Below are 27,158 nucleotides of genomic sequence, written 5' to 3'. Positions count from 1 at the left end.
AGTCTTAGATGCTGCAGGTTGTCAGCGATTTCCTTCTCCAGCACATGAATAAATACACCTGGAAACATCTACCTGCCTACCTACTCTCCCTCCCTCCCTCCTGTATTTCTCTCTCTCTCTCTCTCTCTCTCTCTCTCTCTCTCTCTCTCTCTCTCTCTCCACCTACCTACCTACTCTCTCTCCCTACCTACCTACTGTATTTCTCTCTCCCCCCCCCTCTATCTACCTACCTACTTTTTTTAAAAAATTGCCTCTTCAAAATCTTGGTGCGTCTTATACTCCAAAAAATACGGTAACCGTCGTTTGTAATTCCCATAAATATCATTATCTGAGAAGAAATCTCTCCAAAATCATTAGGACATATCTACAATTACCTTGCTAACACATAAAGCCAAAACAATCAAGTGAACTGGTTACCAACAGATGGACTTTAACTTACGACCATCCGTTTAACTTGGGGTGAAAGTTACAAAAGACTTGGAAAAATGGGATTTGCAGTCTAGACTCATACTTATAACAATCACACTACCTCTGCATTCAGTGTAATAGATCAGAGGTCCCTGTGGACTGGCACTGGGCCACCGCATGCCAGCAACTGGGCCACGCAAACAAGCGAAGCCCCATCTGCGGGATGCAAACAACATGTGAAACCACGGCTGCTCTGGTCCATGGAAAAACCTTTCTCCAAAGAACCAGTCCCTGGTGCTCAAAAGGGGCCCACTGTAATAGAGTTTTGCAGTGTTTTGGGTTCGGTTTCAAAAAAGTGCTTCGGACTATACACATTTCATATATGACACCTCTCTAAGATACTGAAGCAATTGTGCCCTTTCTCAGAAGTTTGTAGTAGTTTCAGAGGCCAGTCACAAGAACCTGGAAATCAGAAAAGTCAAAGCTGCTTTAAAATGTTGCAGACAGGTGCTTTTGTTGGTTCTCTCCAAAACACCTCTGGATAGTGAATTTGAAATACTGCACAGCATAATAATTAGTAAACATGCACAATTCCCAAAGAGATCTTAATTGGAATCAAATGTAATCTAACCAATACAATAAAACAGATTATTAAACAGTATCAGCCTAAACAGAGTTGAGAGGTTTGTGTCATATTTCATCCCTAGTACAAGTAACACATAGCTACAGAATTTTTCAGAGATTAAACTGTACACAACATAGTTTTTGACAGTTGTCCTGGCAACATAAACAGAAGCTTGTCTCGCTTCCAGCAGAAAAGGCCATACAGAACCATTAAGAACTTTCAGAATGCTTCAAAAGTAACAATAGAGAGCATGGAAAGGCAATATTTTACACTTTTACAACTGAATCACTAAGCAATTAATATCAAGAAATGTGATTAAGCAGAATCCACTTTATTTGGGAAATTAAAGAAAAAGAAGACTCTGTAAATAAGCAGGTCCCCATTACAGAAGATTCTAAACATATGATATGTTATTCTAAAATTCCCATTTCTTCTTTCAAATATGATTGAACAACATAGTGATTTTGGATGCATAAGCTGCATGAGGCATATTCCAGAAATTTAACCATGCATATGATTGTATCCTAAAATCTGAAGTCTTTGCAGGAAGGGTGAACGAAAAATCAAGATCAAGGCAACTGTGACTGTGTAATAAAAAACACAAGCCCTTTTTGTGTTTGTTATGTGTGGCAAGATGGGACTGTGTTCTGATCACATCTTCACAGCCATCACTTTCATTTTTTTGAAAATCATGCTTATGTTTATATATTTTTGGACATATCTGTCACAGGAGGTGAACTTGTGGCCTTAAGAGCCATAATCTTAAATGGTAGATTAAGTATTAGGTATACATATATTCATACACACAGAGGCACATAAATCTTTTCTAGTTGAAGTGGAAAAGGATGCTTTAGTTACGTATTGCTTTCACATCTCCCTGCAATCAAAACTCCTGATGGTCTGTGGTACAGGAAAAAAAAATCATGAACTTCCTACCAGTGGTGGGATCCTCCCGGTTTAACAAGTGGTTTAGTGAACACGTGATTTTCACACACACATGCGCTTTGCGCACACACTCGTCTGAGACATGCTGTGCGTGCGTGCAGTTTGAAGAAATCTTCACGTTCGGGTTTCTTCGGAGGAGTAACACAGCTGATTTGTGCAGCAGTCCGCTCTGCCGCGCAAATCAGCTGAGAAGATATAGATAGGAAAATAGTGCGGGTGGGCCCATCTGATTGTCGCGGCCAATCGGTTTGCTCCCAGCTAATCGTCATAGCTACTGGTTCACCTGAGCCAGTCCAAACCAGCAGAATCCCACTCCTGCCTCCTACGCAAACATTAGCTTGGTTGGTTGGAGGATGTTATAGACCAGGGGTGTCAAAATCATGGCCTGTAGCCCAGATGTATCGCGCGCTGGCCACGCCTACCTGTTTTAGCAAAGGGGGGAAGTCACAATACATCATGTGACAACAACATGATGACGTGAGTTTGACACCCCTGTTATAGACTCTTCTCTGGTAAACTCAATTTCATTGGGAGCCACTTGTACCTTATTAACTAGTTGGAATGGATTCTTGGTTTTAATTACATATGCATTTATATTTTATTTTCATTCTTCTTAGCTACCCAAAATCAATGAGATGGGTGGCCATATAAATCTAAATAAATAAACGTCTTTATAAAATCTATTAAACTTAGAATACTGAGCTCCTACCAAAGTAATTAATATAATCTTATTTTTAAGTATGACAGCAAAATTACATTAGATTTTTTAGATTAAAGTTGAGATTTTCTATAGAATTCTAGAATTTCTAGAAGTCTAGTTGCCCTGACTCAACTTCCAGGCAACTCTAACCGGATGACTGAGAATTTTCATTGACATCTAGAATTTCTAATGAATTATAATTATGGCTCTGTGGTTTAATAAAAATTAATTATAGAGAACAATGTTAACACATCTATTTGTGAACTTAGTAGTTATGTCACTAAAAACACCTCTCTTAGAAAAGATCTGCAACTAGCAAAAGGGAAAATTCTTTAGAGGAGTACAAATGGCTGCAAACGCTCCAAAATTGTTGATCAAATTATGAATAAAGTGAAAAATAAATACATTCTCAGCCCTGAAAAAGGGCAAGAAACTAATGGTACTATCTGAATTGGAAAAGAAACAAAACTGAAGACAAATTGTCCAAGCATAAAGCTTGGCCGATCCTTTTTTCATCAACAGCAATGAACTTTACAATTCTTTTACTTTCCTTTTAAATATTCCAAGTGAAAAAATAAGAATAATATACTTGGTTCAGAATAGCCAATTTGAGCAAAATACTATATGGCTGCCTTTTAAACTGTTGGATAATATTAGTCCTTCTGGGTAAACATTCAAGAAGCCAAACATTTGAAGTATGTAGATTTATGGCTGAACATGACAGAGCTTGAAGAAGGGCTACAGACATGGATATCAAAATGAAATCTCTATGGTCTATCCATTTTTTAATTTAACGAATGCTTTAAAACTAGCTGGGTATTTAATCAACTTGTATGATCTCTAAATATCATAGAGCCCTTAACTCTGTGTGCTTTGATGTTATATTGTATCTTCAACTATTCTCAAAAATCATTCGGATATAAATCTCTATCCCTACGCCTAAAATAAAGGTAAAGGTTCCCCTTGCACATATGTGCTAATCGTTCCTGAATCTAGGGGGTGGTGCTTATCTCCGTTTCAAAGCTGAAGAGCTAGCACTGTCCAAAGATGTCTCTGTGGTCATGTGGCCAGCATGACTAAACACTGAAGGCACACAGAACACTGTTACCTTCCCACCAAAGGTGGTTCCTATTTTTCTACTTGCATTTTTACATGCTTTCGAACTGCTAGGTTGGCAGAAGCTGGGACAAGTAACAGGAGCTCACTCTGTTACGCGGCGTTAGGGATTCGAACCACTGAACTGCCAACCTTTCTGATCAACAAGCTTAGCGTCTTAGCCACTGAGCCACTGCGTCCTAGGCCTAAAATAATAGACTATTTGTTTCATTTTATATTGACGTTTTTTACAGTGAAGCTTAAAACAAATTTAAAATGTTCCACATTCAAACTCTCCTTAGTCAATCAGATGAATTCTATGCTCTTTAGCAGCACCCCTCAACCTTTTGGGCACCAGGGACTGGTTCCAAGGAGAGAGGCTGTTCCGTGGACCAGAGAGGGCATGGTTTTGTGTGCTGCCTGCACCCCGCAGATGGGTCTTTGCTTGTTTGCACGGCCCGGTTTCTGGCATGCCACGGGCTGGAAGTTGGGGACCCCTGCTCTATAGCATTTATCTGTTTTTGTCTCCAACTTTACTTAAGCACTGTGTCTTTCTGGGTGAACAATGCTAAAACGATGTGTAATGCATTTTAACTCTTTATAATTGAGATCACAAACCAAAATAAGAGCATAATAGCTGTAAAATATAAAGGCAATCACCAGAAAAGAATTTTGATCACACCTCTTTTGTGGCTAGAATCAAATAGGAAATCTCATAAGCCATCCACTTTTAAACACTGTCAAATGCTTAATCCCAAGCCTGTCAGCTAAATTTATACATGTGTTATTCAATACTAAATCTTGCTGCCATATGGTTTGGTTTAAATTGCAGGCACATTCCATAATATCTTTTTGCCTTTGACGGCAAGCAATGGATACTCCTACTTAATATCTCTCCATGTCAACTATACAGGTAGTCTTTGACTTATGATGGAAGATACAATTCCCTAAAAGATATTTACAATCTCATTCTGAAGTTTTGAGGACCGCTCCCCATAATCACATGACTGCATTTTGTCACTTGGCAAATGGTCTGCATTTACAGGAGTTTGCACCATCCTGTGGTCACATGCCAGAACTGGCATTAACTTCTGGTTTTTCACAAAAAAGTAATGACCACGGGGTTCAATTAATGACTACAGGTTCACTTAATGACTACTACAAAAAATCATAAAATTGCATCAGTCAAATGATGACCTCTTAACAACCATCATAACAAATGGCCATAATGGGCAGGCTCCATTACGGTTGTAAGTCAAGAACTAGTTTAGAGAAGTATCCACATCTATAGATTTTGACTTGAAATAATACATTATACTTATCTCAGGTACATACAAATATTTACTAGAGTCCAGAAATCTGAATTATTTGGCCTTGGAAGACAGAATAAAAACTCACTTTATACCAGTTATCCTCATTATTTCAAAATACTACAGTACTTGATTTGGATCAGGGGTGAAATCAACTTACCTTCACTACCAGAGGTCGCATGTGCCACTTCCATGCATGCACAGGACCTTCCACGCATGCAGAGCATCAAAAACGTGATGACGTCTGGGTGGGTGGGCAGACCCTCCCACCACCGCTACTGGTTCGCCCGAACCGGATAGAACCATCTGAATTGCACCACTGATTTGGTTTCAAGGGAAGACTGCCCCACAGATCACCATTATTTCAGCCCCAATTAGCTCTAACACAATACTTAACAGTTTTAGCTAGAGATTGTCTTTGCAACGTTTCGGCAGGATCACACCTGCCATCTTCAAGCTGTGGGCTTAAAATGGGAACGGAGCTGCCGTCTTTCTGTAAGTCTTGGTGGGAGGGGATGGGGTGGTGGCTTTGTTTCAGTAAGTGGAATGATTGGTTGTGTGGTTGTATCATGATTGGTAGATTGGTGCTGATTGGTGCAGGCTGTATGTGCATTGTTGTTTTGTATTTTAACGGCTTGGGTGGTGGGTGGTGTTCGTTTGTTGGCTAGGGCTGGTTTCCAGATGTTTGGTAGGCGGGAGGTATCATCACGTTTGTTCATGCTGTGAGGGTGTTTCTCTATTTCGATGGCTTCCATGATTATTCTCTTGTGGAGGTGTTCTGTTTTGGAGATTAACCTGGCTCCTTCAAAGTTGATTTCGTGTCCTGTAGCTTTAAGGTGCTGGAAAAGGGAAGAAGTTTTTTCTTTTTTTCTTACTGCATTTTTGTGTTCTGTGATGCGTGCATTTATTCTCCTGTTTGTTTGCCCTATGTATATTGCTGGGCAGATTTTGCATGGTATTTCGTAGACTCCTTGGTTTTCTAGCTGGTCTACGAAATACCATGCAAAATCTGCCCAGCAATATACATAGGGCAAACAAACAGGAGAATAAATGCACGCATCACAGAACACAAAAATGCAGTAAGAAAAAAAGAAAAAACTTCTTCCCTTTTCCAGCACCTTAAAGCTACAGGACACGAAATCAACTTTGAAGGAGCCAGGTTAATCTCCAAAACAGAACACCTCCACAAGAGAATAATCATGGAAGCCATCGAAATAGAGAAACACCCCCACAGCATGAACAAACGTGATGATACCTCCTGCCTACCAAACATCTGGAAACCAGCCCTAGCCAACAAACGAACACCACCCACCACCCAAGCCGTTAAAATACAAAACAACAATGCACACACAACCTGCACCAATCAGCACCAATCTACCAATCATGATACAACCACACAACCAATCATTCCACTTACTGAAACAAAGCCAGCACCCCATCCCCTCCCACCAAGACTTACAGAAAGACGGCAGCTCCGTTCCCATTTTAAGCCCACAGCTTGAAGATGGCAGGTGTGATCCTGCCGAAACGTTGCAAAGACAATCTCAACCTTACACGGGAAAAGACCCGAATACAACAAAACCAGCATACCTACACCCGTGAAAATCTACGAAAACAAACAAATATATATATACTGGTTTTGTTGATTATTCTCTTGTGGAGCATCATGGAAGCCATCGAAATAGAGAAACACCCCCACAGCATGAACAAACGTGATGATACCTCCCGCCTACCAAACATCTGGAAACCAGCCCTAGCCAACAAACGAACACCACCCACCACCCAAGCCGTTACAATACAAAACAACAATGCACATACAGCCTGCACCAATCAGCACCAATCTACCAATCATGATACAACCACACAACCAATCATTCTACTTACTGAAACAAAGCCACCACCCCATCCCCTCCCACCAAGACTTACAGAAAGACGGCAGCTCCGTTCCCATTTTAAGCCCACATTTTGAGCCCACACTTGAAGATGGCAGGTGAGATCCTGCCGAAACGTTGCAAAGACAATCTCAACCTTACACGGGAAAAGACCCGAATACAACAAAACCAGCATACCTACACCCGTGAAAATCTACGAAAACAAATATCTATCTATCTATCTATCTATCTATCTATCTATCTATCTATCTATCTATCTATCTATCTATTCTTGTGACTGGATCAAAGTTCATTGCTAGTATGATCGGAGGGACTTAGAAGTATGAAAACTTAAGAGACACTAGTTTATGCAACTCTACCAGAACAGATTGCAACGTTGAACAAAAAACTAACATCAAATATATAAAATGCAACAGCTTCAAATTTTATCGCTCAAGGTACCTTGTTGGTATTAGCATTTGTTCTCACTTTCTAGTTATTTGTATGCATTTGTTAAATATTTTGCTTGGCTCTTTAAATCACTAGGTTGGTGCTTGTAAATTAAATCTTAATCAGAATGATCTACCCATCTCAGGCATCATTTGCTGGTTGATTACTTAAGGTGTAAAAAAAAGTCTATATTCTACATAGGTTAATTTTCACCTCCTAAACTGGATTTGTGCTTTCAAGTGCAGTGGAAAACATTTTCCAGCTACAATTGTAGAAAGATAGATCTAGAAATGTTTTTGGTTTTGTGTTTGGAAGGGCTACCAGGCAGCAAGAAAACACATAAACAAGCAAACAAGCAAAACTCACTCTATTTCCTTCTGCAAAACTTGTAAATATTTAATAAAACATGATGAATTAACTGGTCTGCTTGAAAGGAGTAAAACAGACCAACAAAGTACCTTTACCAGTTTAATCCGATTATATACTAATTCAAGCATACGGTTCCAAACAAGGACTGGAAACATTTAGCTATTTATACAAACATAATATTTTCTAAAGGTTTCTGCAAGCTCATTTAAGTTTTCAAAAGTTCTGAACAGGGAATGAAATATTTATTTACATTCCACTGCTGAAGCAAATTTATACTTTTAAGCCATCTCTTTTTGGACTGCTAAGAGAGTTAAGCTGTCCTACACACATTCATTACATAACAGTCATTTACCTCTATAGGGTTGCAATAGACATATAAATAGGTAAACATAATGTTATACGGGAGTGGAAAAACATTTAAACTTACTTTTTAAAAAGTAAATGGATCCAAGAGCAAGTTAAATTACTGATACTTCAGTGTAACTTAGAAATTTAACAGATTGATTGTGAATGTATTGTTTATATTGTTAACTATAGTTTTAAATAACTAAGTGGTCTTTAAGTGATTAAATTACTCTAAAAGTTTATCCCTTTTCACTTTGTGAGCAATGGCTATTTACAGCTTTAAAATAAAACCAATTGATACTCTTTCAACACAGGTATACAAAATTTTGTTGCTGTTAGTTGCAAAGTGGTGTCTGACCCATCATGACCCCATGGACAACGTTCCTCCAGACCTTCCTGCCCTTTGCCATCCGCTGGAGTCCATTTAAGCTCACGCCGACTGCTTCGGTGACTCCATCCAGCCACCTCATTCTCTGTCGCTCTCTTCTTCTTTTGCCCTCAATCTTTCCCAGCATTAGGCTCTTCTCCAGTGAGTCCTTCCTTCTCATTAGGTGGCCAAAGTATTTGAGTTTCACCTTCAGGATCTGTCCTTTTAAAGAGCAGTAAAGGTTGATCTCCTTAGGATTGACCGGTTTGATCATCTTGCAGTCCAACTGGAGTTTTCTCCAGCACCATAGTTCAAAGGTCTCAATTCTTCGGTGTTCAGCTTCTCTTATGGTCCAACTTTCACAGCCATACATTGCAACTGGGAAAATCATAGCCTTGACTATACACATTTTTGTTGGCAGGGTGATGTCTCTGCTTTTTAGTATGCTGTCTCGATTAGATTGCTGTAAAAATCCTGTCTCTATATTCTTAGATATTATTTCCTTCTAAAAGGGACTGAAAATATTGACTATTCCTTTTTAATCTAAACAAAGATTTTTTACAACAAGCCACTTTCACTTAACACATAAAACTGTCTTACAATGTTTCTTTTTTTATATTTCATGGTCAATCACACTAGGACTTTAAGTCCTTTACACATTGATTTGATATTAAAGTTAAACTACACAAACCCAAAGAGTCAACTTGTAAGATGAATGGGTAACCACATAAATCCAAAAAGTTCTTTTCTCAGAGAATAAAAACTATTAAGTAATCAAAGTGCTAACGCATATAAGAAATACTGTTACTTAGTAGAGAATTTGCAAGAAACAATTGTGGGTGAGGGTGGGTGGGACTGAGGTATGAAATAGTTTTCTTCCATTAAGTATCAAGAGTCTGTCATCTAAAAATTCATTCTGGCTCCCACAATATAAATATAGTGAATTATTTTTACAGGCAATGCCAGAAAGCAGTTACATTTTTTGGCCAACCAAAACATGACTCTTCCTTCTGGAATCTTTTTTTTTTCCAGATACAATATCTGCATAAGAGTTTATGGGTATTTTGAAGAGCATTCTAGGCAAGCCACTAATTTTCTGATCTTGTTATATAGGTATTTCTTGTTTTTTTCCTTTCTTGTTCTACCTTCTCATATTTTGACCAGGATCTTTTTGATATACTGTATGATGATGATTTTGTAGATTTAAATACAAAACAAATCCTAAGCACTCTACTGCCATACAACGTAGATTTATATAAAACTGATATTCACTAGGTAGCCAATAATTCTAATAATATACATGATTCTGTGATTATTATAATAGAACCAAATACACATTTAGCCATTTTGAGCAACAATGCCAGTTCCATTGTACCTTGAGTCATGTACCTATTATGTGACTAAATTATCTGGCTCTCACTAACGTATTACACTATAATGACATCCTGACTCAACTCAGGAAAACTGCACAGCAGTATATGTTACACTTGCTAATTGCACTGTTGGATTTCAGTCACACTCAAATAAATTAGACAGAAAATAAGTTTAAAGTTTGCTTTGAAAGAAAAACAACATTATTTCCTTAAGAACAAGCATAGTACATGAAAGTGCTTTGGATGGTGGATTATAAATGAATACGTAGAATCTGTTAAGAGTTTAGAAATGCTTGTTTCGTATTCTTTTCAAATTATTAGGAAATTTATGTTTACTCTGTAACAAAGTGGTCCAGCAATTAAATTATAAGCTCTCTGCAACAATCCAATCCATTGTTACAATCACTCTACTTGTCAGAAGATCAGGATTGGCAATTATACACTTCCTCAGGCAAGAACCATGGTCTGGTGCAGTGATGGCAAACCTATGGCACGCGTGCCACAAGTGGCACACGGAGCCATTTGTCAGGGCACGCGAGGCGCTGCCCTGTCAGCTGGCCAGCGCGCATGCGTGCACTGGCCAGCTGAGTTCACCTTTTTAAAAGCCTTTTTTCGCCCTCCCCAGGCTCCAGAGTCTTTATAGGAGCCTGGGGAGGGCGAAAAGAGCCTCCCCCGCGCCCCCGGAGGCCTTCCAGAGGCTTCCCTGACGCCTTCGGAGCGCTTAAAATGACCATCCGAGCAAACCAAAAAAGCATGTAAAAATGGGGGGGTCACGCGTTGTGTGCGCATGCGCACTGGGGGGTCATGCGTTGCATTATGGGTGTAGCACGCCCGCATACGACCCCCCTGCGCTCCCCCCACTTGTGGCACGCGAACCAAAAAAGGTTCGCCATCGCTGGTCTAGTGAAATAGAAAGCCCACTGTTAAAAACTGTCCTTCATTCTCCAAAAAATATTCAACCCAATACTCAACATACAGTTTATGTCAGGCTTCAAAAACCAAGGAAGACATGCTATGTTACTTCAAAGTAGTTTCTTTTATTGTTCCTCAGATAGATAGAAAGCTGGCCAAACTAAAGAAAACTATGCTTTATGCCACCACTATGAGCCCTGGTGGCACAGTGGTTAAAATGCAGTTTTTGTCAGAATATTCATGAACTGGAATAGGACATAGCCACAGGTCAGCCATTGGGGACTGACTGGAATAGGACATGGCAACAAGGTCAGCCAATGAATAGGCATGGTAACAGGTCAGCCAATGAGTCTTATTTGGAAACAGAAACTTAAGTAAGAAGTCTGGGCGTGGCTTAGCTATATTAAGCTCTGAAGTGAAAGCAATCTCTCCTCTGCCTGTGTTTTGCTCGTAACTACTACCACGTTGGGAGAATCCACTATTGGTATTGTACATTTATTGATGTGTTATGTATATAAAGAAATTAATGAATCCTGCTGAATCAGTTATCTAGTGTGCTTTCTGGATGTGATTTCTGCAACAAACTCTGACAGTATTGCCTACCGCCAGGAGTTCAATCTTGACCTACTTAAGGTTGATTCAGCCTTCCATCCTTCTAAGGTGGGTAGAATGAGGACCGAGATTGTTGGGGGCAATATGCTGACTCTATAAATCACTTAGAGAGGGCTGTAAAACACCATGGAGTGGTATATAAATCTAGGTCCTATTGCTAAACTATTGCATCACTAAACATATACTCTGAGAACTTCTAGGGAGGAGATATCTTGACCTTAATGTTCATTCCAAACAAAATAGCTAACCTTTGCTGTCTCTTACTTCTCTGGAATACAGCCCTCCCTCCTGGGAATCCATGCTACATTCTACCACAGTTCATCAGTGACTCCAACATAGCTAGCTACTTCACCGCTTCACAAATGTGTGCTCATATAAAGTCAGTCTGAAAAGTTCATCAAAGTGCTCTCTTCACTTGAGACCCATTCAAGCTGTCCTTAAAAAACATATAAACAACATACAGAAGATAATCAAAATCCTCCACCTACCTCATTGAACCGTGTCATCAAATTTTCAACAGCACTCTGTTCCCCATCTGGGACAGAGAGAAAGGTTGCTTTGATGGATGCAAGTTTGTTCCGACATTCAGCATTTCCCAAATCTCTGGTTAAGAAGCAAAGATAGTCAATGGGCAATACTTTTCTGTAAAGATCCTCCTCCTGCTCCATCAGGATACTAGCAACTTCCTCTGGGAACTGAATGAGATGCTGCAGTTCTACAAGTTCTTTACTGACGGTGGAAGTGAGGGCATTGGATGCGGCCATTGACGAACTCAATTGTCGTTCTAAAACAAATAAAAGTAAAAAGTAGCCAGCATTTTCTCTTTTATCATCAGGTTTAATTAACATTTTACAAGAAATTTATCATATATTCTGCACATCCTGAGCAATTTCACATACATAGCAATTGAAGTTCCTTTTTGATTACTATAAAACATTATTAACATTATTAAATACATTAAATTATAATGTGGACAATAATATATAAACATCTGCATAGTTGGATGCATTATATCATCTTCTGTACCAAAGATACAAGTAATTTGTATTGATTTAAATGCTCTGCTGGGGCAATCATTATTTCCTCAGTTCTAAACTCCACTCAGTTAATCATCATTTATCCTCGTTTAGTGACATGAAGTGAATGGGACCATACTTTAAAGAATTCTCATATTAGTGTCCACTATGGTTCTATAAAACTTCAAGTCTGTGATCAAAAATTTAATATGGCCAAGCAAGATCTTCATAATGCATATCCAAGAAGTACTCTATCTTACTCACACAATAAAAAAAAACTATCAGGAGCACAAGACTCCTTTCATCAACTGAAATGCTCATAATCGTTATGTTCCATTAAGTTGGCGTCTATTCTTAGCAACCGCATAAATAGATACTCTCCAGGAAGATTTCCCCCCAACCTGTCCCTTCAGGTCTTCCCACTGCGCACCCATCACAATTATAGTTGTGTTCCTCCATCTTCTTGCTGGCCACTGAACCCAGTGGTTAGAATGCAATGTTACAGTATTGCAGATTGACTCTGCCCATAGCCAGGTGTTTGATTCTGACTGACTCAAGGCTGACTTAGCCTTTCATCCTTCCAAGATCAGTAAAACGAGAACCCAGACTGTTGAGGGAAATATGCTGATTCTGTAAACCACCCAGAAAGTGCTGTAAAGCATTATGAAACAGCATTTATTCCCACAGAATAGTCCCACGGCAAGATGGGCAGCAAATAAATTTAATATTTTTAATGATTTCTTTACCCATTCACTACAATTCCTCCCTTCAACATACCATTCCCAGTCCCATACAAATATATAAAGTATTTCTTCTAGCCTTCCCTCAGTTCATTTTCATCTTAAATTGTTACATAATTTTATTTTTAATTCCATTTTCTTTCCTTTTATCCCTATTCACTAACTTCCACAACAAATGTTCATTTCCATCAAAATTATCCTGCAGTCTGTTCCTGTGTTAGTCTTAACTGTGTCTTTCTTTGTCTGATTCTTATTTCTATAGAATATACAAAATCTATTCCTCATTCTATTTTGTTATAATAATAATAATTCTCTTATACACCCTTTTTTCTTCATTAACAGTCTTTTTCACTTCATAATTTCACTAAGCATTTTCCCGCACAATCTATTACTGGTAACTTAACCCCACATATTTCATTGGCTTTCCATAACACATTTTTAAAAAATCAATTCTCATTGAGAATATTAACCATATTGAATTCTACAGTATAGTGCAATGTCGGGTTTTCAATTTCAATTATACAGAATGTAAAGGATGTAGGTTTGAGTTTTTATTTTTATAATTGTAATTTACACTGAAGACGGCATTTAATTTCATTGTACCATGTGCAATGACAATAAACTAAACTAAACTAAACTAAACTAAACTAAACTAAACTAAACAGCACAAAACAATCATAAAACAGCCTCAGGTTGAAACTAAAAGGGTTAAAATGAATTGCAGGGTAAGTACAAAAAAATAAATTTTAAAAAACTTCATTTAAATTACAAGCCATTTTGGCTGAAAAAATGCAAGTCAATAAGATAGTACTAACATAAGTCATATCTCTGAATTATCCAATTATTTTTTCTTGCCTGTTCCCACCCATCTTTTCATGTTATCTAGGCAAAATAATTTTTCCCTGGATCACACTTATATTGTTCTACAGTTTTTCAGTATTGATCTGTGGTTCTTCCAAAAATCCAAATATACACAGCACATTTTCCCTAAAAGTAATTTAGATATTCTCAATACTTTGCCAGGTGAAAACCAATTCAATGCCAAAATTCAGAAAACAAGGACACCTTTAGGGCAATGATCTCGGGCAGTGTGATTTAGACATGATGCTTCGGTTTCTCTTTTCAAATTTCTTTCAATTTACCTATATAACATTCAAAAAATTGCCTTCAGAAATGAAGAGAGATTGTACTACACTTTTTGACAACTGCCAACAACAAAGTGAAGTCCAGTTTAAATCCAGAAAAATCCATTTATTTTATCCATGTTTGGCTTCCTCCAAAACTACCCCCATTACTAAAAATGTAAATACTTCCTCTTGAGCTAATCGTTATCTCCCAACCTATCTTACCTCACACGTTGTTGTGAAGATAACAGTAAATCTCTACTGCCTGAGAACAAACAGGCCCAAAAATTGTGAAGAACATTAAAAACTATTTGTTTTACCATGGTCTCCAAAAGGTACTGTTTGTCCTCGCTGCACCTTCCAGTCATTCTTATGATGAAAATCATAACACTGGAAGAGAAGAAGTTATATAGTCTTGTCTCTGTAACATAACAGACAATAGCCAGCACTGTACGTAGCTCTCCTATGCCAACAGAAGGTGGTATTGGCCCATTTCTGTTCTCAGAGTTGGTGAAGATGAATATATTATTCATGGAATACTAACTGGTCTCACCTTGGATTTTTTTTAACAAAACAAATGTGCTTAAAGAGATAAAGTTTTAAGAAAGCAATTTAAAATCTTTCTCAGAGTTAAATAATTCTGAAACAAAACTCATCAACAAGATACCTAAAAGAGGGTAGTCTTTTCATACTCAGATATTTACAACACAGATTTCAAGGTCTATGTTCCATCTCATTTAATGCACCAAGTACTGATCAGAAATAGCCGAAAGGTAAAAAAGGAAGTGAGCTAATATATATGCACTGGCACTACAATTCCTATATTTTGCTACGTGATGTTGAGATAACATCACAACGCCTTCACTATTCGCCTAAATTTGCTCAGTACTGATAAACCATCCGGAATTCCAAGGCTTTGTGATAACAGAATAACAGAGTTGGAAGGGATGTTGGAGGTCTTGCTCAATACTATGTCATTTCAGACAAATGGTTGTCCAATCTCCTCTTTAAAATTTCCAGTGATGGCGCATCCACAACATCTGGGGGCAACTTATTCCACTGATTAATTGTTCTTACTGTCAGGCCATTTCTCCTTAGTTTTAACTTGGTTCTCTCCTTGATTAGTTTCCATCCATTGATTATTGTCCGGCCTTCAAGTGCTTTGAAGAACAGATTGACCCCCTTTTTCTCGTGGCAGCCCCTCAAATATTGGAATGCTGCCCTTAGTCCTTCTTTTCATTAAACTAGACATACCCAATTCCTGCAACCAATCTTTATATGTTTTAGCCTCCAATCCCCTTGTCATCTTGGTTGCTCTTCTCTGCACTCTTTCTGGAGTCTCAACATCTTTTTTATATCGTGGCCACTAAAAATTTGATGCATTATTCCAAGTGCCGTCTTACTAAGATATTATACAATGGTATTAACACTTCATGTGAACTTTAATCACATGAAGTGTTAATACACCAGTTTATACTATTATACACCAGTTTTACACACCAGTTTACATTACAGAAGAAGCATAGTTTTTTAAAATTTCTTTTAGCCTTTGAGGATTATGTCTAGAATATACCATCTGAAGCTGACTCACCTTTGGAATACCATAAACCACTCCCTTTTCCAAAATACTTCTTGAAAGATATAGGATCCCTCCTATAACATTTGAATAGCATGGACCAGAGGAGGAATGAAATAACCTCAACTTTTACAAATGTTCCATCTATGAACAGAATGTTTGGCAACTCTCTACTGTATAAATGCAAAAGGGTCACGGTGAGTTGCTTGCAGTGTCCCCATCATGTAATTAAGATATTTCCATTCTGTGACCATTAAAGTGGCTTTATTTCCTACAAGACCACGCACAGCTTCTTCATTATTTGGCAAGATTATGACGATGAATATGCCTACAGTCTAATAATGTTGTTTCAGGATGATGTTGCTATTTATGAAAACCGGCTTCTGAACTTAATGTTTGATTAATGCAATTTCTGACCTTAACAAGTCATGCATACAAGCATACCATAAGATTTGGGTCTTAGCTATCAGATTTTAAAAATATTTTTATTCAATAAGTATTGGGTTTTTTCCCTGATTTTAGTTAGTTTGTTTTGCATAGTGCACATCACAAGCAGAACAAAAAAAGGGCAAGGAAGAAGCAGAACTGCAAATTACATGGCGAAGTTATAATTTTCTGTAATGCTAAATTAAGCACCTATAATTTATTGCCTGTAACAAATTTATAATCAAAAAGGGGACCCCTATGACACCTTTTTACCAAAATTACCAAAAAGGAAATGCTGGTAAGCTATGGAAAATTCCAAAACTGCAAACAAACAAACAAAAAGACAAATATAAGATTTTTGTTTTTTAAAAAGTCTCTTCTAGTTTAAGAAAGCTAGCATTAATAAGAAATCTTTTGATCCAATCTGGTATGTTGTCAACAACAAAAACAAAAAATCCTCAGACAAGGAAAGATATGCTTGGTCTCATAACTTATTAGTCTGATCATGGCATCTAAAAATAAATTTGTCTCAGATATAGTCCTTTTAAGATTTTTATGAATCTGTCGCCAAATGTACGTTCATGCATTTCCTAACTATTAAAAAGAAAGGAATCTTCCATACGGAATACATAAAAAGTCAAAAGGCATTAAAGAAGAGAGGTAATATTTACAATAGTCCTCTACCATTTCAGAAAGCCATTAAGGAAAAATAGCTTTTTTTTTGTCCTTGGAAAAATATGTATATGGAATTTATATAGATTGTTTTAAGCTTAGGTTTAAAAAATGAGCCAATAGAGATTTTTTTAAAAATAGTGAAATTTCTCCCTAGCACCAATTTTGCCATTTTCATTTTTGCATCATCACTGGAGATTTTAATCTTTATATATTTATAGAAAAAGCAATGTGATTTGTTGACATTTTCATATTAAAAATAGAGTTCATCAGATGGTTTTTCGTTTAAATTGCTTAGATCAAATTATATCAATGTTCTATTCAGTTTTAAGTATATTGCTTAATCATGTGATGAGGGCATTTTTAGAATTATAGTGACATTTTCAGACATTTTCAAATAACAATTTAGTCTAATAGTTTCAAAAATAGCATTTATTAGGTTAATTCTCTAATAAATAACAATAAATTAAAATAATGAAGATTAATATGTAGCCACAGCTCAGATTCATCTATTTTCAAACTGAATATTACAAAAGTTCAACAAATATCCAAATATAATGAGACACAGTAGGGTGTTAATAGTAATTATACAGTAAAAAAAGCACTACTAGTGAAGTGAAGTTCCTCCCTGCAGAGATGAAAATTGCTTCGGCAAAATTGCTTTGATATTTCACATTATAAACGATGTACTGCAGTGAATATTACATTGAACATAACATTGAAAAAAATTGAGCATTGCAGTACAAAACCCCAAAATCCAAAAACATATTCTAGCACTTGAATCTTACTTGATATTAGAGTCCAACAGTGGTACTGCACCATTGAAAGTATCATGAGCCATGGTGGCGCAGTGGTTAGACTGCAGTACTGCAGGCTACTTCTGTCTGCCTGCATTTTTGGCAGTTCAAATCTCACCAGGCTCAAGGTTGACTCAGCCTTCCATCCTTCCGAGGTGGGTAAAATGAGGACCCAGATTGTTGGGGACAAGATAATTTGTAAACCGCTTAGAGAGGGCTGAAAAGCACTGCGAAGCGGTATGTAAGTCTAAGTGCTATTGCTATCATTATCCGTTAGAAAAAAGTAGTGATAGCAATACAGTACACAAGCAATGGCTCTGGAGAGGTACCAATACTACAGGTAGTTCTTGACTTATGACTTGTTGCTTAGCAATTCTTCAAAGTTACAACTCACCTGAAAAAGGGAATCTTTAACCCAGATCCCACCTGCATTCATGAGATCACATACACGGCACTCAACTCGATTATACCTTCAAATAATTGTATCATCTGCTTCTGCTCTTTACCTCTCAACTATATGTAGTCCTTGACTTACAACAGTTCATTTAGTGACTGTTCGAAGTTACAATGCACTGAAAAAAGTGACTTATGACCATTTTTCATACTTACAACCATTGCAGCATGTCCATGGTCATGTGATCGCAATTCAGACATTTGTCCACTGACTCATATTTATGACAGTTGTAATCTCCCAGGGCCATGTGATCACCTGACAAGCAAAGTCAACGGGGAAGCCAGATTCACTTAACAACTGTGTTACTAACTTACTAACTTTCACTTTACAACTGTGCCAGAAAGATTATAAAATGGGGCAAACCTTACTTAACATCTGCCTCACTTAGCAACAGAAATTTCGGACTCAGTTATGGTCAAATACATTTATACAGGAGCCAGAAACTGCAGGGATTAGTGTTGTTTTAATTTTTTAGAAACTAATAATACAGGGTTAAATTCTGATATTTTTAGGTATAAAAAGAAAAACCCATTGGTGATTTCTTTACACCTCTTTCATAAGCAATACATACTATAAGAAGTATGGAGGGGAGGAAACTACAGTAAGTATACTGTATTAATCTAATTTGCTATCAGTTATAGCTGACCTTTTCCTGCAGTCTTATTGGAAAGAAAATTTGCACTTCTATATTAAAGAAGATTAGTCTCCACCTGTTTGTGAAAGAACAAGCTATGTGAGCGATAATTGAACCCAAAGGGGAAAAAAATCAACAGGAAATTGTTTATACAAACCCTGCCTTTTTTGCCATATTTCTGCTCCAAAGTGTCCTCTTTCCAAGTCTTGACAGAGCATTATTATTTATAGTCAACTATAATATAAATCTGATCGTCAATGACTAAATTAAAAATCATAGCTGGTTCAGTACTACAAATGACATGAAACTGTTTAATTGTTAATCAGGTTGTATTAAAATTAAAATATGTACAACAACATAAATTAAATCCTGGTGAAACTTATTCTTCTTCTGGTGAACACACATTACAGGTACTCCTCCATTACAAGTACGACAGTTCATTTACTGACCATTCAAAGTTACAACAGCACTGAAAAATTGACTTATATGACCATTTTTCACACTTACAACCTTTGTAGCATTCCCATGATGTTGTGATCAAAATTCAGATGATTGGCAACTGTCCCAAGGTCATGTGACAACATTTTGCAAACGTTTGACAAGCAAAATCAATGGGGAAGCCAGATTCACTTAATAGCCATGTTACTAACTTATCAACTGCAGTGATTCACTTAACAACTGCAGCAAGAAAGGTTGTAAAATGGGGCAAACAAATGTCTCACTTAACAAATATCTCACTTAACAATCAAAATTTTGGGCTCAATTGTGGTCATAAGTCAATGAATTAAGTTACCACTGATTAAGTCATTATTAATTTTGTCAATGAAATAAGTTATTGCCACTATTTTTTCTTTTTTTCTCATGCAAATAAATGAATAATAATATTGTAAAGAATGGGAAACTCCTAAAAATTAATATCCTTTCTACAATCCCCAGTCACCACAACCCTTGTTTGCAATATTGTATAAGAATGCTATATGACATTCTAATATTAACTCAGGTCAGCTATTATTAACCAGCTTTCTGGAATCCCCAAGACAGTGCCAAGAATTCGAGATGAAAAATAGCAATGTAATTAAGCTTACACAGTGGCTCTTTAGAATCTTGGTTACCATACTATGAGAAAACAACCAGTAGACATTTTGTTCTGATTTCCCAAAATTTGGTTTGAAGGACAGAAAAAAATGTTTCAGGATGAACAGGGCGAATAAGGATTCAAGAGAACTTGAAATTATGTTATGGGAGAAGGGAAGGCCAACATGTGCCATCTAAACAAAAACTGATTCCTGATACAAAATTCCTGATGCTTTTACCAATTTGTAACTGTGTGTGTGTGTGTGTGTGTGTGTGTATATAAATATATAGTGTATATACTATATAGTATTTGTTTTCGTAGATTTTCACGGGTACAGGTATACAGGTCTTGGCGTATTCGGGTCTTTTCCCGTGTAAGATTGAGAGTACATTTAGATTTAAAAAGACATGAGAAATGACTATACGTCATAAAGCTTACCAGCAAACTGAATTTTTCTATTCTATTTTCTTATAAAATATCAGTCTGTACAGATGCTTTCAAAAGCAGAGAAATAGAACATGCTACATTTACTTGCATTCACTGCTGTGCAACAGCTGAAATTAAGAACTATCAAAATACACAATTAGAATACAATGTGTAAATACAATGTGTACAAAGACAACAGGCATAAAGGTCAGGTTACCTACTTACCAGATAAAAGCAGAAACACTATGACTGCAACAAGATAAATTCTACTTTTTAAAAAATTACGAAGACTAGTATTTAATTTAATTACAAGAAAAAGACAAACACATTTATGCTACATGGAAATCAATACACCTGGAACAGACTCAGTGAGGTCAAAATGTTCTAATAATCAATACTGCGCTGCATTAGTTTTCATACATAGCAATAGGCAATAAGTTATATCCTTTTAAATTGTCAAAATACATCAGAAACCTCCTTCACAATGATTATTTCTAAAAATTCAAGCATGTTCCTAATTAGTACATGGCATATTTAGGTATGGGTTTGTTTTTGTTTATATTATCAAAATTCTAAATTTATTTTGAACTAATTATTTTTCAGAGGAAAAGGTTAAAGTGAAACTATTTAGATGAAAAAAATATTTTAATAATGAAGAACTGTAAAGATCTCCACCTAAGAGGTCACTGATTATATCTTCAAAGTCTAATGAAGTATAAATGAATACACATTTTGTTCATTTTAATCTCTCACATATCAAGATATTTGCTTCTGGTCTACATGAGTATTTGTTTTCATGGGAAAAAAACCCTTACTTTTATCATGTGACAATCTGATACATCTTTTGAAATTTAGTGCAAGATATTCAAATGAGTTCAATAATTCTGGCAAATGTGACATGATTCACAAAAAATATCAACAATATAATAAATTAGTTCTAGTGGAATGAAAGAGTAACAAGGATAGCAAGATTATAGTAACAGGAAGCAGAACAGCCAGCAAACGAAGTGTTTAATATTTTAAGTTATTCCCTAAATTGTTTGATGTGCTTAAATACACAAACAAATCGCGTTTCTTTATTGTGCTTACCATTAAAAATGAAATTTGTATAGATTAATAAATTGAGTAGGAATGCTAAATAAGCTTAGAAATAAAAGGACCATGACAAGAATGACATTATATTATATATATTATATTATATTACCGTGTTTCCCCGAAAATACGAGTGTGTCTTTTTTTTTTTTACCTACAAAATATGGCTTGGGATTTATTATGGGGGGAGGGTTTATTGTTTTGGGGTTGCCGGGCAGCTGCTCTCTTGCGAGCGGGCTCCCAAAGGGCCGGGCACACAGCCTCATGGGCGAATGGCTGTGTTGTGCTGTCGCAGCAGTGCAACACAACAGCCTTGAAGCGACCACACTCACGAGCAGCCACCTGGCAAACCCCCTTTGCAGCCGGGCAGAGCACCACTCACCGACCCAGTAATATCCCAAAGGCGCTAAGCCGTGTGGCGCTCTGCCCGGCTGGAAAAAGAGGTTGCGCGAGCACTTGTTCTGCCTCCAGCTCGCGTGCCTCCCTGCCTCATCATGCCCAATCTCCCTGCAGGGCTGGGCCAGGGCGGCGGCGGCCCACTGCCGCCACCACCATGCTCCGAGCATAACCGGCTTCCAAACTCCGGAGATCCACTGCCGAGTCTTCTGGCAGCGGCCGCTCTGGGACTACGCTCGCCAGCCCACAACCATAGAGCATAGTCCCAGAGCGGCCACTGCTGGAAGACTCGGCAGTGGATCTACGGAATTTGGAAGCCAGTTATGCTCAGAGCATGGCGGTGGTGGTAGTGGCAGGAGCCCCAGCAGCGGGGCAGCGCCGGCACCCTGGCCCAACCCTGCAGAGAGAGTTGGGCATGGTGAGGCAGGGAGACACGCGAGCTGGAGGCAGAACAAGTGCTCACGCAACCTCTCTTTCTAGTTGGGCAGAACACCAGGTGGCTTAGCACCTTTGGGATATTACTGGGTTGGTGAGTGGTGCTCTGCCCAGCTGCAAAGGGGTGTTGCCGGGCAGCTGCTCATGAGAGCAGTTGCCTGGCAACCCCCCGCTCCAGCTGGGCACAGCGCCACCCACCAATCTAGTGGTATCCCAAAGGCATCAAGCAATGTGAGCACCTTTGCCCTCCCTCCCAGCTCCTGCGGCTTTGCGCTTTTGGGATATCGCTAGGTTGGTGAGTGGCGCTCTGCCTGGCTGGAGGGGGAGTTGTCCAGGGGGCTTATTATTGGGGGAGGGCGTATATTTTTGCCCACAGGAAAAACATAGCATGATCTTATTATCAGAACATGTTGTAATTTCGGGAAAACACGGTATATTACATTACATTACATTACATTACTATATTATTATCTTATCATATCATATATTATATATTATTAATTAATATTATTTTATATTATTATTATTATTATTATTATTATTATTATTATTATTATTATATTAATTATATTATTTTATATTATTATTTTATATTATATTACATTATATTAATTATATTATTATATTATATTTATTATATTATATTATATTTTTTTATATTGTATTATTTTATTATATTATATAAAACAATATAGGAGAAAAATAGCAAAAAAGTAACATTCTAACAACATGACATCACAATACATGGTAGAAATCATGACTTTCCTAAAAGTATATTCCCTGTGTTTGGGAAGTTTTTAAATATATCCTTACCCTGCATTCTTCTCTGTATCCTACAATCTCCCAATTTGGTATAGAGAAGCAACCATTTGTATCTAGAGTCTGATTTAGTAATGTATTGTACAGTTGTAGAGATACATACATTAGTTTTCCAATAAACATTACAGCATTCATTACAGCAACAACATACTAGATTGACAGCATTGTACAAATCAAGAGACTAAATTATAACAATGACACTAAAATATAACAATATTTATTCATTGAGGTTTTGTGATAATCTACTACATTCTAAAACTGAACAACGCATTTATTTAATTCCTCATTTTATAAATCTTTTGACCATCAGTTTTCAGGAAAATAATGAACACCTAATTATTTAACACCGAAAGAGACGTGCATTCTGAATATATCCAAAACAATGAGGACTGTCCGTTAATTCCATTTCATTAAGTACCACTTTGACCACTTTGACATGGAATCTTACTTCACTATAAACTGCAATAAAAACACAATTAAGTATCTTTACCCAGTGCTTTGAGACATTATAATCTTAAAGCGGTTAACATTCTTAAAAGCATGAAATTTGAGAGACTCCACAAAATAATATATCTATGGACACTGAATTTTACCATACCTGATGGAATGGCAGGGGTGGGCTGCTGGGGGGTTTGTAGGAATTCAAGAGAAACTCTAGCTAAGATTCTATGCAGTTTGGAGAACTCCCAAATCCCACTCCTGGCTGGCCATGGCCACCCCTCCCCGGAGTCCCCATGTGACCTGTTTTGGATGCAGGTAAGTGCAGGGTGCGCATTGAGGCTTGGGAAAGATGAAAACTGGGCCTACCGGAAGTTTGGGAAGGTCGAAACGGGCCAGTTTCTGATCTCCAGAGGGCCTCCAGAGCCTGGGGAGGCTGTTTTCACCCTACCAGAGGAAGAGGAAAGCCTCCAGAGCCCGGGGAGGGCAAAAATGCTCCTCCCGTCGTGGTGCAGGAGGCTGGCTAGGCCACGCCCACCATGGCCACACCCACCCAGCAACGGGGCATAGAACCCTGTGCTAAAACTTTTGAAGTCCAGCCCTATGGAATGACGTATCTAGGAAGAGAGATTCTTTTTTTTAAAAAAATTCAAAGCCGTGTGATGAGATTCACCATATTGGCTATAGAACCTAAAGATGCAAAAGACAATAATACAATATAATACAATACAATAACAGAGTTGGAAGGGACCTTGGAGATCTTCTAGTCCAACCCTCTGCCTAGGCAGGAAACCCTATACCATTCCAGACAAATGGCTATCCAATATCTTCTTAAAGACTTCCAGTGTTGGGGCATTCACAACTTCTGGAGGCAAGCTGTTCCACTGATTAATTGTTCTAATTGTCAGTAAATTTCTCCTCAGTTCTAAGTTGTTTCTCTCCTTGATTAGTTTCCACCCATTGCTTCTTGTTCTGCTCTCAGGTGTCTTGTAGAATAGTTTGACTCCCTCTTCTTTGTGGCAACCCCTAAGATATTGGAACACTGCTATCATGTCTTCCCTAGTCCTTCTTTTCATTAAACTAAATAAAAACAACTTGTTCCAAGAACACCATGTGAACTTCCCAGATCTAATGAATAGATGCTGATTATGTCACGTTAATCACAATCTGCAAATTCTGTATTTATATTTTGATCATTTTTAGTAGGGAAACATTATATCACTATACATCTATTTATGGGCAATTTTAATCTGGTAATTTACTTACCCTCAAATTATCGGTTAAAAATATTGTGAACAGCTTCTCTGCATTGTGAAGACAAAAATCAGAGGCTCTGGGTTTTCCCCCCAAAATAATATGTATGGAAAACTTAAAATATCCATCATTTGAACTCTAAAAATGTGGCCTGAATGTGTATGTATGTGCATATATGCATATGTGTATGTATGTATGTATGTATGTACGGATATGTATGTATGTACAATATATATGCTTGTGTGTGTGTGTGTATAATGTGTATACATGCATGTATATGTATATAAATGTATGTCCAATACATATGTATGTGCGCGCACTCATGCACACACACACACACACACTCACCCCAACAACAACAGAAGGGACCTTGAAGGTCTTCTAGTCCAACCCCGTGCTCAGGAGGAAACCCTATACCGTTCCAGACAAATGGCTATCCAACATCTTTTTAAAGCATCTTTTTTGGAGCATTCACAACTTCTGGAGGCAAGTCGTTCCACTGATTAATTGTTCTAACTGTCAAGAAATTTCTCCTTAGTTCTAGGTTGCTTCTGTCCTATTTACGAGCACACATGCACACACAATTTGGCTTGCCTATGGCTCTTTGGAGAAAGATTCCACACATAACAACTTTCACAAGCAGACCATCAGAAATTATATAGCTTTATTACCTTTTAACATTGTCTTTCCGGTTGATCCTCCTGAAATGTTTAAGGTGCCACTTCTTGCTCCCAGAGATATAGTAGCTTCGAGTAAGGCTCCACTGATGAAGTCTGAAAGAGAAGTTCTACTTAAAGTAGCCCGGTACTCAGGAGCTCTTTGAAGACATGGTGTCATGTAACTTGCATGGTGGCATGGCGTAAAGAAAATCCTCACTGGATGGGGAAAGTAGTCCAAAGAATCTTCAGCTCCTTGTGTTGACCCGAAGAGCTGAAAAACAATATCAGAGTGAATAAACGGAGTTCTGTTTTGAATTTATTCAAGCATAAAAATAAAAAAGAAATAAATCTAATTTAAGAAAGTGCTCTTTCAGGAAGCTTTCATACAAGGCTTTCGCTGACTTTCATTATGCTGTGTTACATACATAATTTTGGACTCCAGATAAAGACTGTCATCCATGTGTCTTTCCTCTGTTTCCCCCTTACCCACCCTCCAGCATTACTATTTTTTTTTCCTTATTGGGAAAATAATCTGTTAAGGAAAGACTCCAGAATGGATTATTCGCACCAAGAGCCATTTATATAGAAACTCTTCTGGAAATAATCAAGACATTAGAAATAAACAGTACTGTAGTGTCAGAAAAAACTGAAGATATGACACGGCTGCAGAGAGCTTTGTACTGCAGAAGAGAAAAGAAATTGTAAAAGGATTTTTAAAAGAGTTTCCTACGGGCTAGTTTTACACATTACACAAAGCTACAGTGTGACTTCCTTGGATATGGCTTAACATGGTGCAGAAAACTAGACAATCATATTTTAACAATAGCTTATTGTGATTTATGAAGAATTATGGTAAAAGGCAAAACAGGTAAATTGTTTTAGCCGAAGAATTGAATTTAGCATCATTCAAGCTGCATTACAGTATAATGAGTTAAATTATATGAGTCAAGTTGACTCAGCCTTCCATCCTTCCAAGGTCAGTAAAATGAGGACCCAGATTTTTGTGGGCAAGATGCTGACTCTGTAAAACTACTTAGAGAGAGCTGGAAATCACGATAAAGCTATATATAAGTCTAAGTGCTATTGATATTGCTAAATATGAACAATATTAGAGGATGCATAAACTCTTATTGAACATGTATTCCCCTAAATATCTTAACATTAAAACAGAAGTCTAAATACCAGATAAAACCATTCCACAACAGAGGATCATAATTTTAATTATTTTATTTGGGTAGCAATATAAAACATCATAGGCGTATATAGGCTACCCAAATATTAAGGATCATCATAGCTGTTAGTTTATTCAGAAAGTATCTATTGCATGATGTATTCATCTATTCTACTTAAAAGTGTGGCAAGAAAAATTGTTGCACTAAAGATAATACCCTTGCTCAAGAAGCCTTCCCTGGACCCTATGGAGCTGGTCAATTATCGTCCTGTCTCCAACCTTCCCTTTTTGGCGAAGGTTGTGGAGAGTGTGGTGGCTTCTCAGTTTCCACGACATCTGGAGGAGAATGATTATCTAGACCCGCGCCAGTCCGGCTTTCGCCCTGGGCACAGCACTGAGACGGCCTTGGTCGCGTTGGTAGACGATCTCTGGAGGGCCAGAGATAGGGGCTGTTCCTCTATCCTGGTCCTATTAGACCTCTCGGCGGCTTTTGATACCATCGACCATGGTATCCTGTTGCACCGACTGGAGGGGTTGGGGATCCGGGGCACCGTCTTGCGGTGGTTCGGCTC

The 27,158-nt window shown here is 37.7% G+C and overlaps 1 protein-coding gene across 5 annotated transcripts in view; it reads right to left on the bottom strand.

Moving 5' to 3' along the window:
• The window catches only part of PLCE1 (phospholipase C epsilon 1), a 172,248-nt gene that overhangs the window by 61,800 nt on the left and 83,290 nt on the right, over window positions 1-27,158 (bottom strand). For all 5 annotated transcript variants that reach the window (XM_081953906.1, XM_081953904.1, XM_081953907.1 and 2 more), the window contains exons 3-4: window positions 25,428-25,686; window positions 11,871-12,166 (exon numbers count right to left, since the gene is read on the bottom strand). In XM_081953906.1, the coding sequence (XP_081810032.1) occupies window positions 11,871-12,166; window positions 25,428-25,686 (555 nt within the window). The remainder of the gene's footprint in view (window positions 1-11,870; window positions 12,167-25,427; window positions 25,687-27,158) is intronic.

This window comes from Natrix helvetica (assembly GCF_964273705.1).
Source record: "Natrix helvetica genome assembly, chromosome: 5".
Taxonomy (NCBI): Eukaryota; Metazoa; Chordata; class Lepidosauria; order Squamata; family Natricidae; genus Natrix; species Natrix helvetica.
This window is presented reverse-complemented; position numbering and strand designations above follow the sequence as displayed.